Source organism: Pleurodeles waltl, chromosome 7 (assembly GCF_031143425.1).
Source record: "Pleurodeles waltl isolate 20211129_DDA chromosome 7, aPleWal1.hap1.20221129, whole genome shotgun sequence".
Taxonomy (NCBI): domain Eukaryota; kingdom Metazoa; phylum Chordata; class Amphibia; order Caudata; family Salamandridae; genus Pleurodeles; species Pleurodeles waltl.
This window is the reverse complement of record NC_090446.1, coordinates 531,984,149-532,003,018: the sequence shown is the minus strand read 5'-3', so window position 1 is coordinate 532,003,018 and position 18,870 is coordinate 531,984,149. Positions and strand designations below refer to the sequence as shown.

Below are 18,870 nucleotides of genomic sequence, written 5' to 3'. Positions count from 1 at the left end.
AAACATGTGTCCCAGTTCCTCATTCCTAGGGCAGCCCAGCAGCGATAGGCCATCCAAACCAGTCAAATCAAAGAAACTGTTGCTGCCTTTGATCTCCATGGCAGGTCTATAGGATCGAAGGTGGGGGTAGGCTCATAGTTCAGCCAATGGCTCCACCTTACTGCACTAGGCTCCACAGTGCTCAAGGCCTCACTCCTCCTCCTTTAAATGATCTTGTTCAATGTCTGCGAGGTGATCACCAGTGGGAAGCTCTCAGTTTGATCCTGCCCCTCGGATAACAACCTCATGGAGCCACATCTCGAGACTGGGTCCTCCCCATCTTCTGTGCCCCTGGCATCCATGAGTTCATCGGCTGCTAGCAAGGCCGCTGCCTTGTCCCGGTCCATTTGCGTTTTAGTGGGCCTGACCAGTATTCCACTTCATGCACTCCCCTCCGCGTGCCCCAGTGTGCAGGGGTCTCTTTGTTCCTGCATGGCATGCCTCAATTCAGGACCATGCTTCTTCCGGGTCCTGGCAGAAGTGCAAAGTGCCATCTGCCAGGATTTTAAATTTACAGGGAACCTGAGGGAATAGCACAGGCCCTCTTCTCTTAATGCTCTCTAGACCTCTAGAAAAAAGGCCACTTTGGCCTGAACCACTCTGAAGGTGCCCACTCCCGGGCCTGCTTTAGAAGCAAGTCTCTGTCTTCATAGTGTAGCAAGCTTGCAATCTTGCAACTGCCGGCATGGTCGGCCTCCCCGGAGCCGATGGTCATGCTGGTACTCTGTATATAACCCTCTCGATTGCAAATAAGGGGGTGGGTTGGTTTGGGGCAACAGTATCCCAGTCGGGACTCCAGCTATTCCACCATGTCTGGACCTTCTATGCTCTTGGAAGGCCCATCACTCAGATGTTGTTCCACCTGTTGCGTCCTTCCACGCCCTCTCCTCATTGCTCAGAGGCCCCTTAGCTAGGCACTCATGGCTTTCTGTGCCTGCTGCACCTCGTATAGGACCGTTTCGGAGCCCTTGACTCTGTCCACCCGTTTGCTGTGGTCTGCACACAGCAGGCCCAGCTCTGTCACCACCGTGCCAGTCCATTGGTGAAGCATGTTTTTCACATCTGTTATGGCTGTGAGAATTGTTCAATGTGTTCTGTAGGGTTTGGACAGCGTCTCAAGTGTCATCCCCGCTTCTGCCAGGTCCTTATCACCCTCTTGGAACTCATGTGAGGTGCCCTGTGGTTTGGTCCTCAGCTTACCCATCTCTACCCCATATTACTGATTGCAAGCCGCTCGCTGATTATCTGTTGGGAATGTATGGCAAGGTGAACACAGTAAATGTAGGTCTGTGTGGCCCCAGTCGTCACTCAAGGGGCCTGTGTCCTTGTGGAGTGTTCACTGTCCTTCCCAGGACTGCACTGCTGTCCCCCGGGGCACCCCACAGCAATCACTGACCTTCACCTTCAGTGGTCTTTTGGGTCTTCAGTGCACTCTGCTGCAGTCTCCAGCTTCGGACCCCAGCCTCGCAGAAGGTCTCCCGCTCTTCAGTGTACCAGGACGGAGCCCGACTATCCAGCCAATGTCCACAGCTGTGTCCCAGCCACTTTCTACCGTTTGTCGGGCCCCCTCAGGCAGCGGCCAGGTCCCACCTGGTGCACATATCGGTGCATGCATTCCAAGATTTTATGCCTGGGAGGTTGGGTTGGGTTATTGGGGGAACAGAGGCCCGGCTCATCGCACCTCATCCCGGCTTGTCCCGACGTCCGCATTCGGGGTGGCTCTGTAACCAGGTCTTCCACCTCAGGCATCCAGCTCTCACCTGGGTGGGACGTGAGGATAAGGCCAGGGGTGGGGGCAGGGCGAGAAAGATGCCCTCTATGCACACTACTCTCCCACTCACCACTGTCTGGGTGTAGAACTCCACCTGGGGCCTCAAGCACCACTCCAGAAGCCCCAGAGTACCTCTGCTGCAAGCTCTATTGCCCCAGGAGACCGAGACAAGTCCAGGAGCATCAGGCATGTTCAACACCACAACCGAGGTTATTGACAGCGACCCCTCTGTTGGGTTGCTCTGCACTTCTCTGTCTTCCCCAACACTGATTCATGACTGCTGCCTTGGTACCGGCCCACTCTGCTTCCTATTCCCCTCCGGGACCGTCGTGGCTCTTCGGGCCTACCTGCCAAGGCCTGCACAGGCTACAATGCCTATCCGAGTTGCCGAGCCGTGCTCCGGGCTCCCTCCTGCACCGTGGTGATAGGAGGGTCATCTCCCCTTATTCCCTAGCAGACCACAGAGTGCAGTGCTCCGTTGTTCTTGTGCCAGCTACAGCATAGTTAGCGCACTCCTTGGCCTGCAGCCGGGGCCGGCCCACAGCAGCAGGGCTGCAGTGCCGCTCGTCTTGGCTGGGTCTGACAACTGTTTTAGATGCCTCTGGGCCACTCTGGTGGCAGGTGCTTGGGGGGACCTCTGGTTTAGGGCAGGGGCAGAGGGGCGCGAATGCACCCCCCCGGCGCTCACTAAAACCAGTATCCTGTTAGGCTGGTGCAAAGTCTAAGCATCCATCATTGTGGCATGCTTGGCCACGCCCCGACTGAAGTGGCATTGTCTGTGTTGAGTCAGGTGGCATTGGTCCAGACTGGTTCGAGAAATTGCTTAATGGTAGGAGCATGATGAGAGCAGAGTTTTATCAGAAGTCCATGTGAGTTGAGCTCTAGGGTCAGTCACTGAAGACAAAACTGTGTGTCACTTGTGAGCAAACTGCACCGTGGACTTGAAGGGGCCTCAGAGGTGAATTCCCTCTCAAGTGTAACTCCACTTCAGAGTGGGGCTGTCACTCAATAGTTTGGTCCTAGGATAAGAATTTCCTGCCTATGAGTAACTGGGAGGTTGGAGTGTGCTTATCAGCTAACAGATGGGTCTAGTTCAGCCACTGAAAACTGCAGGTAGCAGCTAAAATAGTCTGCGGAGTGGACTTGTTTTATATAGGTGACTGGTATTTGGAAGATTGCTCAAAGATTGAGTCTTTAACTCCAACTTGAGCCAGAGTAGATGTTGCAGATAAAATAAAGAGACACCAGTAGGGCTTTTTCTGGTCCTGTTCCAGAAATGTTTAAAGTTATGTGAGGTGCTGGAAGGGAATATGGGGGTCATTATGACCCCAACGGTCTGTGATAATGTGGCAGTAGTACCGCCAACAGGCTGGCGTTACATACCGCCACATTATGACATTGGCAAGTTGGCTGCAGCCAACCTGCCAGTATACCACTCCGACTGCCATGGAGGTAGCAGCCGCCGGGCCGGAGATAACAATCTCCAGCCCGGCGGCCGCTATTTTACCACCGGCAGCATTTTGACCCTGCCTACCACCATGGTTTTTGTGGCGTTCATAACGCTGCGAAAATCATGGTGGTAGGCCCTACCTGTGACAGGGAATTCCTTACCTGTAACTGGTAGGAGGCTCACCCACCCCCCACAAAACACTTCCCAGATGACCCCCACTCCCCCATTCACGCACACTGGCAGACACGCGCCAGGCATACACACACTCACTCACACAAGCATACAAGCATTCATTCACGCAGGCATACATTCATTCTCTCACACATTCGTACTAACATTCACACTGACACTCAAACACGCATTCACATTTCCATTCATACACTAATTCTCGCACATGCATACACACACGCATACAATACTACACACACCTTCACATTCATGCACACACTCACACGTTCATGCACACAACCCCACCCACACACACACACACACACACACACACAACACTCCCCCCTCCCCTGTCGGAAACCAGACTTACCTGCATTCAGGGGGTCTTCCGGCAGGGGAGGGGCCGCTGCTACTGCCAGCAGCACCCACTAGCAGAACACCGCCAGGCCGTATTATTTGTCATAACCTTAACACCATATGCCAATATGGCCACAGCTGGATTTCTGCCCTTCTCGTGGCAGAAATCCAGCTGTAGTCCTAATTTGGCGGACAGATGTCTGCCGCGGCGACGGTCTTTTGGCGGCCGTCGCCGCGGCGGTAGGCAGCATTTACCACCAATCTTATAATATAATGAGGGCCTATGTTCCTGGTGAAAGATGGGGAGCATAGTGTTTGTGATATTAAATAGTGTCCTAACTGTTGAATGATAATTTAAGAGAAAGCCATGTTTATATGATAATTACTAGCTCAATTTAACGTTGTTTATGATTTCAGAGCAAAGTGATCACAAATTTAGGGAAGTTATACCACAATTTCTACTTCAGTCCGCATGTGTCATCATTCCTAAATAAACCCCAAACAATTAATGGAGCGCATATGATAAATAAAACTGCACAACAAAGTAGCTCCTTTACTCAGGCTAAAGCCAATATCCATCCAAGCAATTTGTTTAATGCTTCTGCTTCCTGAAGATCAAACAACTGCCTCGCCCTGACCCATAACCTCAGAAAACTGAGTAGCATTGTAAAGATTATATGCCACAATATTGAGGTTAAAAATATTGACCTGCAAGAATATCAACTCAAGAATATCAGCTACTGGTACTATCTGTTCCTAGAGAACCCATGCTCTGCATTCTACTCCCATCTAGTGTTGGGCCTCGGTGTTTGCAACTTGTTTTGCTTTGCAGAAGTCTGATTCACAAGACCTGTCCAGACCTCACCCTTGGCCTATACTGGCTCCATCTCAAAGTGTTTTTCTCACTCAAGCGGGTAATATAAGTGAAGTTCACTGTCAAAGATGGAGTGTGCTGTCAATAGCAAAGTGAGTAAGAAGAACAAAGAAATATCTGTGATCAATGCTGGCTTCTGGGCAGGAGGGTAGACATGTGAATCTACAGCTCTACACACTGCATTCGATGGTTGAAGGGTAAATAAGGTTTTCCATTCATACCATGTGTAGCTGTAGACATGCATGCTGTACATTGACTGTAAAGCAATCCCTTTGCAAAATGGTGGTTAGTAAGAATATGATTCAAATATTTGAAAAAGTATTCTTAGTTCAGGTTGACCAACCAAAGCCTGTTGATGTGCTAGAAATTCTACATAGTAATGCTAAGTGGGCTGACCACGTAGCAGCCTTGCAAACCTTGGTTAGAGAAATGTTACCACAAGAGACTAACATGGCCACCTTTTTGCATTTAGAGTGGGTACTACGGGATGCAAAGAGTTTTTGCTGATCTTAGCATATCATGGTTTGATGCATTTAACTATCCACCTGGCAATGCCAGTTTTAGAGATGGCAGGACCCTTGTGGGGTTTGGTGAAGGCTACAACAAGTTGATTGGACTTTCTCAATGGTTTGGTTCTATCAAAGTAATACATGAGAACCTTCCTACCATCCAAAGTGTGAAGAGCCCTTTCTGCTACAAATTCTGGTTGTGGGACGAAGACTGGAAGCTTAATGTTTTGGTTCATGTGAAGAGGTGAGACCCCCTTAGACACAAATTTAGAGTTGTAAGAAGGACTACCCTATCTTTGTGAATCTGGAAGAATGGTTCATGTGCCAAAGAAGCTTGTGGCTCATTAATGTGGCTATCGGAGGTAATTGAGACTAGGAACACCACCTTCCAAGACAAGATGTGTTGGTCACATGAGTGTAGGGGCTCAGAGGAAGGGTCAATAAGTTATACGAGGACCACATTCAGATTCATCAAAGGTACAAGGGCCACCTTTGGAGGTATTACCCTCTTTAGTGCTGGGAGCCTTAATAATAGATGACTGTTAGAAGTTGGTTGTTGGGTGACTGGGTATGAGCCCTGGTCAAGCAGCAACCACAATCCTAGTCAGGCAAACACTAAATTAACTGTGCTCACCCTCCTGTACGTTGCACAGAGTACTCAGGCTTAGCTTAGAGGCAGTGTGTAAAGTATTTGTGCAAACCTCAAACAGTGAAAACACCGCAAAAAAAGATTCCATACCAGTTTAGAAAAATAGATCTGAATATAACAAATGAAACAAGACCAAAATGGCAAAAATCCAATACTTAGCACTGGAGATGTGGACTTTCTAAGTGTTTAGTAACAATAGTGCCAATTGGAGATAAACCAATACTATCATGTTTAGAGCAGAGAGCACAAGCACGTTAGCACTTGTTAGCAGTGGTCAAGTGCACAGAGTCCTAAGGCCAACAAAAATGAATGCAGTAAGAATTGGAGGAGGAAGGCAAAATGTTTGTGGATCACCCTGAAGAAAGGGACATTTTCTGACAATGAATGTTGTCTGTCTTGTGGGTACTGTACTCCGTAACTGTAGTTAAATGTAAGCATATGGATGTGTAATGAAGGCCTGCCTTGTAAAGGTGTAGACAAGACAAAACAATTCCCTGCACAGAAACTTTAAATGAGTTTAAGCATTCAGAAATACAGTAATGCGTTAATCTTTTCCTCTTAGCCACATAACAGGTGTGCACAGTGGGCTCTCTCACTTTGTGCATGATAGCCATGCTTTCCTCTAGGAGCTTGAGGTAGCCAAACTCTAGAAACTCAAGTGTTGGATCACGAGGTTCATCTGTTTGGGATCTGTATTCTTGAGCTGACTGCGATGCTGAGTGAGAAGGTCTGATCTGAAAAGGAACTTCTTTTGTGGCCTTTTTGCCCAGGTTGGTGCCACTAGGTTGTACCTCATGGACCCCTGCTCCATTTTATTCACCACGTTTGGAATGAGGGGGGACGCAGAAAAGCATAGGTAAATATCCCTGACCAGTTCATCCTGGAGGCAATGTTTTGACATTTTGAATTTTTGATAGCGGTAAACAGGCCTATTGTGGCAGTTGCCACCACTGAAAGTACTTGTGAAGGACTTGTGGGTGGAGCTTACTCTTGTGAAGTTGTTCATGATTCCTTCTGAGGTGCACAAAGTCGTTCTCCACTACTCTCCCAACAGGTGAATGTTGTTGTGGGTTACGCAAAACGAAATCTCCTACTCTAGTGCACAGAGTTGGTGGGATGCCCCCTGCTTTTGGATTCAATACATCACTGTTATGTTACTTATCCTTATCAGATGTTTTTCCCTGAATAAGGGTGAGGACCGCTTTCAGGGACAGTGTGATGGTTAGGAGTTGCAGGTAGTTTGTGGTGTCCCTGGTGCTGAGAGGTCCAGGTGCCTTTGACAATCATCTCATGAAGTGTGCACCACACCCATGAGAGATGCATCAGTGATGGTCGTCACCTATGGAAGAGGACTTAGGAAGGACCTGCCAAGCCACACGTTTTGACTTTATCAGCAAAGCAGAGAGTACTGAGCCTGGTTGATACCTTATACTAGATCCCAACCACAGTCTTTCAGTTTCTGCCATGAGAAGCACTCTTGTAATGTATGAATGGGTAACCTGGCATGTGATGTAATCACAATACATGAAGCCTTCATACCCATCTGTTTCATTTCAGTTTGAACAGTGATAGTACAATCTGTCTGAAAAAGAAGCAGCAGCTGTTGGAATGCCATCAGCCTCTGTTCATTGGGATATGCTTTACTTGTTACCACATATAGAAAGGAGCCAAGATAGGGCTGAATGTTTTGTGGTCGAAAATGCAACTTTTTTGCATTGATGCTGAAACCTAGGCTATAAAGTTGGGATACTTCTGTTCGAGTGTATGGTAGGCATTGCTGTTTGCTGCTACTCATGATTAGCCAATTGGCTAAGTAAGGAAAGACGTGTATGGTATTTCTGTGAAGGTGCACTAATGCTAGTGCAAAGCACTTTGTAAACACCAGTGGAGCAATAGTGACTCAAGCAGGTAATGCCTTGCACTGGTAGTGTCATCCACTTGCCAAAAAGGGAGTCACTGTTTTGCATCAGAGACACACCTTGCAGAGCCACCTATGGCCATCCCAAGTCCATTTTCCCTATAGACCACTGTCAGAAAGTCTTTGTCTGGTGGGGTCTAGAAAGGACTGTTGGTACGGTGGTCTCTGATCACAGTTTCCCGGTTTGGCACCTCACCTGCTTTCCTGCTCCCATAAGTTGATTTGGGACTGGGGGACTGTAAGGCCTTATAGACATGTTGATGCAAGTGTCTATTTTGGTCCATCTGGAGGCTGAACAGATTTTCTCCATCAAAAGGGATTTTTAAGAGGTGCTGTTGCACTCTGGGCCTAAACTCTGTAACCCAAAGCCAGGCATACCTGCAGAGGAATAGGAGGGGCCATCTAATATTGGCACTACTGATGATTTCCCCTCAGCAACCAAATCCTGGCCTCTTTTACGATGAGAACTCCTCCGCGACCTCCCATTGGCACTGATTGTACCTGGGAATAGGCTGAGTGAATTGCCATTGCACCGGAGTACGGCTGCCTCACGGGCTACCCTCTTTCCCGCGGCATCAATTTGGATAGATTACTTGTCAGTCAGAGTGGCATCTTTGGTGGCCTTTGCAGAAGCCCTTTTTATAGACCATGTTCACCACTAAGGAGCTAAAAACAATTTGTCCATAAATTTAAACTGGATTGTCTTGGGCAGGCTTATATTTTTTCTCTATATGGGGAGTAGCTACACTGGCTTTTGCTCACTTCTTAAAGTTCTCAGAGGCTGATTTCACCAGGCCCTTAAGCACTGAAAGATTATGGACTGCACGCTCCATCCAAGACAGACTTCCGACTAGGAAATGTCCTTCTCTTACAGTATGGTATGCAGTAGTGTTGTATTATCTGGTGGGTTGACTTGGCAGGGTAGGGCTCTCGATCTTGATCATCCACCACACAGTGTCCCCAGGGATTATTCCTTTCCTGAGGCCTAAAGGTTTCCTAATAAGGGTCCTGTAGTTAGTAATTGCTGCCTGCTTCAGAGACAGTGTCATGTGTCTTAGGTGGAGGAGAGTGCAGGAGTAGTGGTGGTGGATGAGTTGTGGGTGGTACTTATGAGAGAGGGAACAGGGCTGGTGGCAGAATCTCTGACCCTTTCATGGTTTGGTGGTCTAAAAGGGTCGCCTCCTGGTGCCTTTTTGAAGGCCAGCTGGCAAACATTTGGGATGTGAATGAGTCCTGTCGCTGGAGGTTTAGCTGGGATCTTGCTTGAGTCATGGCGGATGAAAAGCTTCTCATTTTGCATCAAGAGCCTCAGACAGCCTTTCAAAGATCGAGCTCTCTGCCCGACTTTAGCAGCGAGGGATTCGTCAGCGCCAGCCTTGATGTCCATTACAGCTAAAGTTCTGCCATCAGTTTCTCCTCTGGATGCAGCTTTACAGCATCTCAGGTCAGATCAGCTTTGATTTCTGCTCCAAGTATTGAGCCGAGGTGACACCGAAAGGCAGTGTGGTTTGCTTCCCTTGGAAGTGGGCTTTGCAGGTGTTAAGCCAGCTTTGACAAGAGTGAACCGTGTCAGAAGCACCTTTTATTCATTCCAGGTTGGCTTGGTTGGTGTTACACCAATCCAAATCTGTAATAATGTGCCTAGAGAGGTAAAATACTTTTTGTATTTTTTTTTTCAGCTGTTGCACTTACTAATCCTGTGCTTAAAGACATTGATGCAAAAATGTTGTGGCGTTATCGCTTTTCTAGTTCGTGTGGATAGTATGCTGCTAAAACTCTGCTTGAAAAAACAGACATTTGAGGTGGATAGACTTAAAATGTGGCTGGTGTTGTGATGAATGTGATCCAACTACAGCTACTCTCCACCTAAACTTGGTAACTTCCTTTCTTTGTTTAAACAATTTATGTCACACTCTCAGTTTGCATTTATGCATATTTACTAATTTAATAATTTACTCTTCATAACTCGACCTACTTTGAAAATCTGATGGAAAATTCTTCCCACATATTCCTCACATTTTTAATATTGTCCAGGTGACATCCAGAAACCTTTTCACACTCCTGCACTGCGGTTGTGCCATGCAGTTTCAGCAAAACTCTGATCACCTAGAATGCGATGACATCAGATTGGATAAGGTGGCAACTGAAGGGCTGGTATCCGCTTCTATTTTTCTGCACCTTTTGATGGAGATCTCCATACTTCACAGACAGAATTTCTCACAGCTCAGCAGCAACTAGATGAAATGTCTCGTCTGAAGATTTTATGTTTCAAACCCTGTAGCATATGCCAGAAAAAGATGCATTTATCTAACCCACATGGTTGCATGTGGTGTCTTGACTCTAAACATGAACGCTTGTCTCCACTCCTGTTCTCTGAGAAACCCAAATCCACCAGGAAACGGGTAAGCTAATCTATGTTTGCCTAGGCCATGGAAATTCACAGAAGCATTCCCCTTCCTCCTTTGGCACAAACCATGCCTAAGGCCCAGAGATTTGGCTTTATTAACTTCTTAGGGCTGCCTCTAGTAATCTTGTCATACCCAGTAAATATTGTCTTTCAGAGGTCTTGGAGGGTGATGTATTGATTCCCACTTTTCCTGAAATGAAAATGGTTTTAACACATCTTCAGAAGTGTGTAATGGTAACTATTACTCCTCTGTGCCTAATTTAGGGAAGTCTGTTTGTTTGTATGGAAAGGAAGCTTTAGAATTTACCTTGTCTATCACTGACTCCAAATATAGGATTCTGACAGATCTTGTAACTTCCTGCTACAATTTCAGCAGCTCTGTTTCCTTTCAACGCGGCAGTCTTGGAGCCGTACTGGCTGACACATACAAATAGCTTGATGACACAGGCCTGCACCTTGTGACAACATTCATGTTGTCATATCCATCTCGGTAGAGCTAAGTGATCCAAGGTGCCTCTACTAAGTTGAAACATACGCCTTTCCTAAAGCCCTGCAGACTGCGAGGCCAAGGGACTGGAGTTTATTGTTTGAAATGTATTTGCCCCTGGAAGACTTGCCTTTTGGAGTGCCAATGAGGTGCCCTCTAGCCGCTATGTCCACACACTTTGGGAGTTAGGGTAATTCACTATTATCAGTTTACCAGATCACATCAATAAGCCTTTCTTTGTCCTGTCCAGTGACTGTTTGGATGGTTCCAAACAGATTCTAAAGTGTGACATTATTCTGCAGACACTGTTGCTCAATCCATGAGCGCAACTGTTGTGCTACATTGCCATGCTTGGATGCATTCCACTTGCTTTGGGGTGGGGGGATGCCCAAGCAACCCTCACCACCTGGCTTTCTATGGCTATATGCTGGTCAGCAAGAAGGAAACTCCTTCCTGAAGCACTTAAACAGCACAGCCATGGCATACATACTTGACCTAACATCCCTGGTAAAGCAGTTCCACTGACTTTGTAGGTCGTTGTGAGTCTTGTCCAGAATATAACACTACTGCAGTTCCATCTTTTGCAAGAAAGCAAATATACGGCAGGGGTGGGTGTAAGGGATGCCATCACTAAGAGCAGCTACACCAGTCCCACCTTCTTCTGCTGGCTCTGCTGCTTCAAAACCTCTTTCACTCCCCCACTCCTTTACTCATCAAATTTCCAATAAGGAGCACTGGAGGGGTGTAACATTTTTGCACCAACTGGAAGGCAGTTATGTTGGATCACATAACCATCAAGCTGATCAGCAAGGACTACATTGTACCCTTTTCCAGACAGTCCTCCTTCCATCAGAACGTACTTGGTGACACCTTGATTGTGTAGGCAGAATTTCTTGCCCTTCTGAAGAAATGGGCCATAGAGCTGGAGCCCATGGCTCAAATGATTTTACTCTATTTACCTTACCTCTTGATCCTCCAGAAGCCTGAGGGACTGAGACCCATCCTGCAACTTAGACTCTTAAACTTTTAAGTTGGAAAAGAAATGTTTGAGATGCAGTTCCTGATGTAGGTCTTGCATGCGTATGGTCTTGGCTAGCGCCACTGCATTTCCAGCATGTCTATTTCACCTACTGATCCTCACTGCTCACAAGTGCTAGCCGAGGGTCACCTTGATGTCCCAGCACTGCAAGTTTGATGTTCTTCTTTTTGCACTGATGGCTGCTCTTTGAGTATTTGCCAAGTGATGGCTTCACTGCAGGGGTCAGGCAGCCGTGTACTTCTGTACTTGGATTACAGGCTGGTGAAGGCAGGATCTCCTATACCAGTTACGGAACACCTTCAGTGTATCATGACTGCTTCATGACCAACACCCAGAAGTCTCATCTACCACATACACGGAGGCTGAACTATAAGGGTGGTACTGGGTACGACATAAGTGCAGTTCATACTGATAAGTGTGTTGGAGCTGCAGGCAGTCTGTCTGGCTATGAAGGCCTTCCTCCACTCACAGTCCCTTACATAACCGATTGTGGTGGTGGGCCAAGCAACAGGGCTTTTTTCCAGGGAGTGTCACACTTCTGACACCCTTAAGGTGAGAGCTAATGCCCTGAGCAACCTCTCCTTGGCTGTCCACAAAGTGACTGAAGTGATATTTTCAGAATTGGGATGTACATGTGTTAATATAATCACCATGGCCCTAATCGGAAGTCCACTCTGTTTTGTACCACAACCTTACCTCTGAATGGTTCCCTCGTGGATGTCTGCAGGTTGAACTAGTTACATACCCAACAATTCAACTTTACCATAGGGTCCTGCAGGATTGAGTACAGCTGATTCTAATCGCCTCAGGCTAACTTAAGAGGAGTTGGTACTGAACTGTTGGAACTCAGAACGTATGCCCTTCTTTTCATCCTGCATTGAATGGGCCTGCTCGCTCGGCAGATTGGTCAGGTTCTTGTGTGTCACTTAAGCAGTGACCGAGTACCTCTGCTTACTACCTGAAGTAGCTGATTTATTTTTGGTTACTACAAGATGCAACACATAATCCATTTGTGAAGGTCCCTGGAACATGTTTGTTCAGTGGTGTAAGAAAGTCTGGACACGTCAGTCTCTCCTTTCCAATGGTCTTCACTTCCCAGGCCTCTAGCCCTATATAGCTTCCATAAAATATTATTTGACTGCCATATTCACCATCATGTATCTCCTTGACCAGCCTCATCTATTTTGTTCAACACTAGCGGATCATTTATTTGAAAGGTTTGCTTTATTTGTTTCCTACTACTCTGTTGATTGTTCCTCTGTGGGATTTCAATCTTGTGTTAATGTTCCATTTGAGCCAGTGCTCAATTACCAATTTGACCTGTGACTCTGAAAATCATCTTTTTGGTCGCAATAACTTTGTCCCAGGGGGAAGGAGAACAATAAGCTCTTTTAGAGCAGCAACCATTCCCAGACTTCTGTGCGGGCAAACTGGTTGTTCTTACTTTTCTATCCATGTTACCGAACTTTATCTGCCTTTCACATGCGGCAGTGTATTACTCCTTCTGCTTTCAGTGCTTTCATCTCACCAAAGAAGAGGACGGATTGTATAGACTGGACCCAAAGCATGCTGTGTTTTACTAAACTGATTATAATTAATGCTTCCAGTGTTCTATTATTACTGATTTTTACAGATAAATGCAGACAGAAAACAGTGTGTATACCGTCTGCATTTAATTTTAGAAGCGGAAAGATACAGAAAATTGGGCTTCTTTTAAGTGGCCTTCCGAACCATATGTCCCAAACTCCAGGACAACAGCTGAGCAGATAGCATGGGGAATTAAAAATGCGGGCTGAAATGTCATTAAATACTTTCATATGTCAATCTATCACCATATATTTGTAGAATAATGCTAATATTTATCTGTGGGTGTATTGTGATGTTGTATTTGGCTACCTAATTTGCTAAAACACGACAGGCATGAAAATATGAGTGCTCATTTAGCAGTTAAATAAATGTGGAAATATACAATTTTAAATTTAATTTCTTCTCAAAACAAAAAATAAATATGGATAAATACAGATGGAAATATAAAATAAAACCTGGAGCCTTAATTATTATAATCGGCAGAACAGAGTAGATGATAAAGAGGATGTGCCAGGCCGTGCACTGCAGTGACTATTTTGTCCAGGCTACCCTGCTTGTTACTATCTGGCATGACTCTGCCAAGAAAGACACTCTGATTGGCATTCGCTCCTACCCAGCAGGGCTTGGGATGCTTCCACTGCTGTCACACGATCAACCAGTAGTTGACATTTGCTAAGCAGTCACGTGAACATCCTTCCATGGTTTCACTTAACACTACTGTTGCACAGCTTAAGTATATAGTGATGGATACTTTGCCAGAGCTGTGTTGTGTGACTTGCTTGGATAATTGCCAGTATTCGGATCCAGCCGATGTAGGGTATTGCTATGATACTCCTTCGCCTGGTGAGGAATGTGTTAGAAGAAGTATCCATCAGAAGAAAAAGTTACATAACTTCTGTAACACTGTTTCTGGTGGCTAATCTGTCTTCCTACAGATTGCACTTTATATACTCCCACATCATCACATCCAGGGCAGGCAGAGTCACGGATGAGGCTGTGTGGTGCAACCTGCTGGCATTGGAGCGCTATTGATGGGACTAAACGTTTAGGGGCCTAGGCCAGAACCTGGATGATATCCATAAATTGAGGAACCTGCTGGAATCCATGGTACCCCTCAGAACTGTAACTACCAAAGAAACCTTTTTATCGTTAGGGTCCTAGATGTGAAGTTAGGTACATTGATAATTATTTAAATATATTTACATTGACGATGTAGTTGTTATTTAGGATTCCATATTTTTACCGGTCAGTATTAAAAATGTGAAATTGTAGTAGAACACAGATGGTGAGATATGAGTGCGTCCGGAGCAATTGACCAGTTATGGGCATCTCTGACAGTTTACTTCCACAGAATAACCTTCCTTTTGAACTAGTACCTTTTGGAAACTGGAAACGGTAAGGCCTTCTGAAATATGCGGAAGGAACAAGAGAAAAGGAGGGACGGACGTCTTACAAAGTGAGCAAGCCCATAACCAATCCTCCCTAATCTCTGTTCTAACTAAGTTGTGGACTCTAATAATAAATAATAAGGAAGAGGGCAAAATAATGGAGAAAAACTGTGAAATAGGCTGCCAGTCAAGTAATCTGTTCCTCTAGAAATTCTTCTTTGTTTCACTTAACAGCACGGTTCCTTGCAGGAGACGGAGGACATCTCTTGGATGGGTGAAGAAGAGCAAGTCCTGGAGGGTTTTGAATGGAGAGCCAGTGTCCATCCCACCACCCGGGGAATATGGATCTGGAAGAAACCCTTCATCATCAATAGCAATGGAGAGAAGGTATGGAGGGGAACTGCCTATCGGCCTAGGGGGGCTCACTGTGCTCTTCACTTACAAGAAAAGGATGGAATGTTAATATTGGGACAGTTGTTCTACGAGGCTTTGCTTCTCACTAATAGGTTGCACTTTTGTGTAAAAAATATATATATATATATATATATATATATATATATATATATATATATATATATATATATATATATATATATATATATATATATCCCTGTCGCAAATATATATATATATTCGCAAATAGTAGTGCATTTTGTTACCCAGTTAAGGTTTTTGTATTTTCCTTGCTTATCAGATATTATACTGCAGGCACTCTTCTTTTGCACTTTACTTAAGAGGGCCTCTGCTTAGTTTGCTGCACCTGGAATCAGAGAGCCTGTACATTGGAATTCAATAAGAGTCTGGGAAAGGAAGCTTTTGTTGTAGATATCTTCAGTTTAGTTGAAATTACTGGTTTATCTGCAGTGACTGTACTTTCTGCTTTCATTGGTTGCAGGAAGATCATCAGTTCCTGAAATGTAATCTGAGTTAGTAACTAAAATCATTTTGAAGGTGACAGTCATCGTGATTACTTTTCTGTCTTCCTGCTTTTCTTTTAATCAAACACTGATTTTGGCTGAAAGACAATTAGTCACATTTGTGAGAAAGTAGCCTCTTTCTAGCCTTGTTACCCCCACTAAGGGCCTGTTTGTGAGTGTATGTCAGGGTGTTTTCACTGTCTCACTGGTATCCTGCTTGCCAGGGCCCAGTGCTCATAGTGAAAACCCTATGTTTTCAGTATGTTTGTTATGTGTCACTGGGACCCTGCTAGTCAGGACCCCAGTGCTCATAAGTTTGTGGCCTATATGTATGTGTTCCCTGTGTGGTGCCTAACTGTCTCACTGAGGCTCTGCTAATCAGAACCTCAGTGGTTATGCTCTCTCATTTCTTTTAAATTGTCACTAACAGGCTAGTGACCAATTTCACCAATTTACATTGGCTTACTGGAACACCCTTATAATTCCCTAGTATATGGTACTGAGGTACCCAGGGTATTGGGGTTCCAGGAGATCCCTATGGGCTGCAGCATTTCTTTTGCCACCCATAGGGAGCTCTGACAATTCTTACACAGGCCTGCCACTGCAGCCTGAGTGAAATAACGTCCACGTTATTTCACAGCCATTTTACACTGCACTTAAGTAACTTATAAGTCACCTATATGTCTAACCTTTACCTGGTAAAGGTTAGGTGCAAAGTTACTTAGTGTGAGGGCACCCTGGCACTAGCCAAGGTGCCCCCACATTGTTCAGGGCCAATTCCCCTGACTTTGTGAGTGCGGGGACACCATTACACGCGTGCACTACATATAGGTCACTACCTATATGTAGCTTCACAATGGTAACTCCGAATATGGCCATGTAACATGTCTATGATCATGGAATTGCCCCCTCTATACCATCCTGGCATAGTTGGCACAATCCCATGATCCCAGTGGTCTGTAGCACAGACCCTGGTACTGCGAAACTGCCCTTCCTGGGGTTTCACTGCAGCTGCAGCTGCTGCTGCTGCCAACCCCTCAGGCAGGCATCTGCCCTCCTGGGGTCCAGCCAGGCCTGGCCCAGGATGGCAGAACAAAGAACTTCCTCTGAGAGAGGGTGTGACACCCTCTCCCTTTGGAAAATGGTGTGAAGGCAGGGGAGGGGTAGCCTCCCCCAGCCTCTGGAAATGCTTTCTTGGGCACAGATGTGCCCAATTCTGCATAAGCCAGTCTACACCGGTTCAGGGGACCCCTTAGCCCTGCTCTGGCGCGAAACTGGACAAAGGAAAGGGGAGTGACCACTCTCCTGACCTGCACCTCCCCTGGGAGGTGTCCAGAGCTCCTCCAGTGTGCTCCAGACCTCTGCAATCTTGGAAACAGAGGTGCTGCTGGCACACTGGACTGCTCTGAGTGGCCAGTGCCACCAGGTGACGTCAGAGACTCCTTGTGATAGGCTCCTTCAGGTGTTGCTAGCCTATCCTCTCTCCTAGGTAGCCAAACCCTCTTTTCTGGCTATTTAGGGTCTCTGTCTCTGGGGAAACTTTAGATAACGAATGCAAGAGCTCATCCGAGTTCCTCTGCATCTCTCTCTTCACCTTCTGCCAAGGAATCAACTGCTAACCGCGCTGGAAGCCTGCAACACTGCAACAAAGTAGCAAAGACGACTACTGCAACTCTGTAACGCTGATCCTGCTGCCTTCTCGACTGTTTTCCTGGTGGTGCATGCTGTGGGGGTAGTCTGCCTCCTCTCTGCACTAGAAGCTCCGAAGAAATCTCCCGTGGGTCGATGGAATCTTCCCCCTGCAACCGCAGGCACCAAAAAGCTGCATTACCGGTCCCTTGGGTCTCCTCTCAGCACGACGAGCGAGGTCCCTCGAATCCAGCAACTCTGCCCCCACAGTCCAGTGACTCTTCAGTCCAAGTTTGGTGGAGGTAAGTCCTTGCCTCACCTCGCTAGACTGCATTGCTGGGAACCGTGACTTTTGCAGCTACTCCGGCCTCCGTGCACTTCCGGCGGAAATCCTTTGTGCACAGTCCAGCCTGGGTCCACGGCACTCTAACCTGCATTGCACGACCTCCTAAGTTGTTCTCCGGCGACGTGGGACTTCTTTGTGCGACTTCGGGTGAGCACCATTTCACGCATCCTCGTAGTGCCTGTTTCTGGCACTTCTCCGGGTGCTACCTGCTGCTAAGAGGGCTCCTTGTCTTGCTCGACGTCCCCTCTACCTCCTGGTCCAATTTGCGACCTCCTGGTCCCTCGTGGGCCACAGCAGCATCCAAAAACGCTAACCGCACGATTTGCAGCTAGCAAGGCTTGTTGCCGTTCTTTCGGCGGGAGAACACTTCTGCACGACTCTACAAGGCGAGAGGGATCCGTCCTCCAAAGGGGAAGTCTCTAGCCCTTTGCGTTCCTGCATAAACCGCAGCTTCTTCTGTCCAGTAAAAGCTTCTTTGCACCCGCAGCTGGCATTTCCTGGGCATCTGCCCATCTCCGACTTGCTTGTGACTTTTGGACTTGGTCCCCTTGTTCCACAGGTACCCCAGATTGGAAATCCAGCGTTGTTGCATTGTTGGTTTGTGTCTTTCCTGCATTATTCCTCTAACACGACTTCTTTGTCCTTAGGTGAACTTTAGTGCACTTTGCACTCACTTTTCAGGGTCTTGGGGAGGGTTATTTTTCTAACTCTCACTATTTTCTAATAGTCCCAGCGACCCTCTACAAGGTCACATAGGTTTGGGGTCCATTCGTGGTTCGCATTCCACTTTTGGAGTATATGGTTTGTGTTGCCCCTATCCCTATGTTTCCCCATTGCATCCTATTGTAACTATACATTGTTTGCACTGTTTTCTAAGACTATACTGCATATTTTTGCTATTGTGTATATATATCTTGTGTATATTTCCTATCCTCTCACTGAGGGTACACTCTAAGATACTTTGGCATATTGTCATAAAAATAAAGTACCTTTATTTTTAGTATAACTGTGTATTGTGTTTTCTTATGATATTGTGCATATGACACTAAGCGGTACTGTAGTAGCTTCACCGTCTCCTAGTTCAGCCTAAGCTGCTCTGCTAAGCTACCATTATCTATCAGCCTAAGCTGCTAGACACCCTATACACTAATAAGGGATAACTGGGCCTGGTGCAAGGTGCAAGTACCCCTTGGTACTCACTACAAGCCAGTCCAGCCTCCTACATTATTCCTCGAAGGGAGACCATCAAAGTGCCACTGTTAAAGGGAATACCACCAGCATTTGGAAATTAGTAAAATACTGCCCTACCATGAAGTACACTCCGCCGCACTACCC

General features: G+C 46.4%; 1 protein-coding gene across 5 annotated transcripts in view; it reads left to right on the top strand.

Annotated features, from left to right (window-relative positions):
- The window catches only part of LOC138304297 (RING finger protein 112-like), a 333,811-nt gene that overhangs the window by 173,802 nt on the left and 141,139 nt on the right, over window positions 1-18,870 (top strand). For 4 of the 5 annotated variants that reach the window (XM_069244245.1, XM_069244247.1, XM_069244244.1 and 1 more), the window contains one exon: window positions 14,878-15,030. In XM_069244245.1, the coding sequence (XP_069100346.1) occupies window positions 14,878-15,030 (153 nt within the window). The remainder of the gene's footprint in view (window positions 1-14,877; window positions 15,031-18,870) is intronic. The other variant, XM_069244246.1, reaches the window with a different exon arrangement.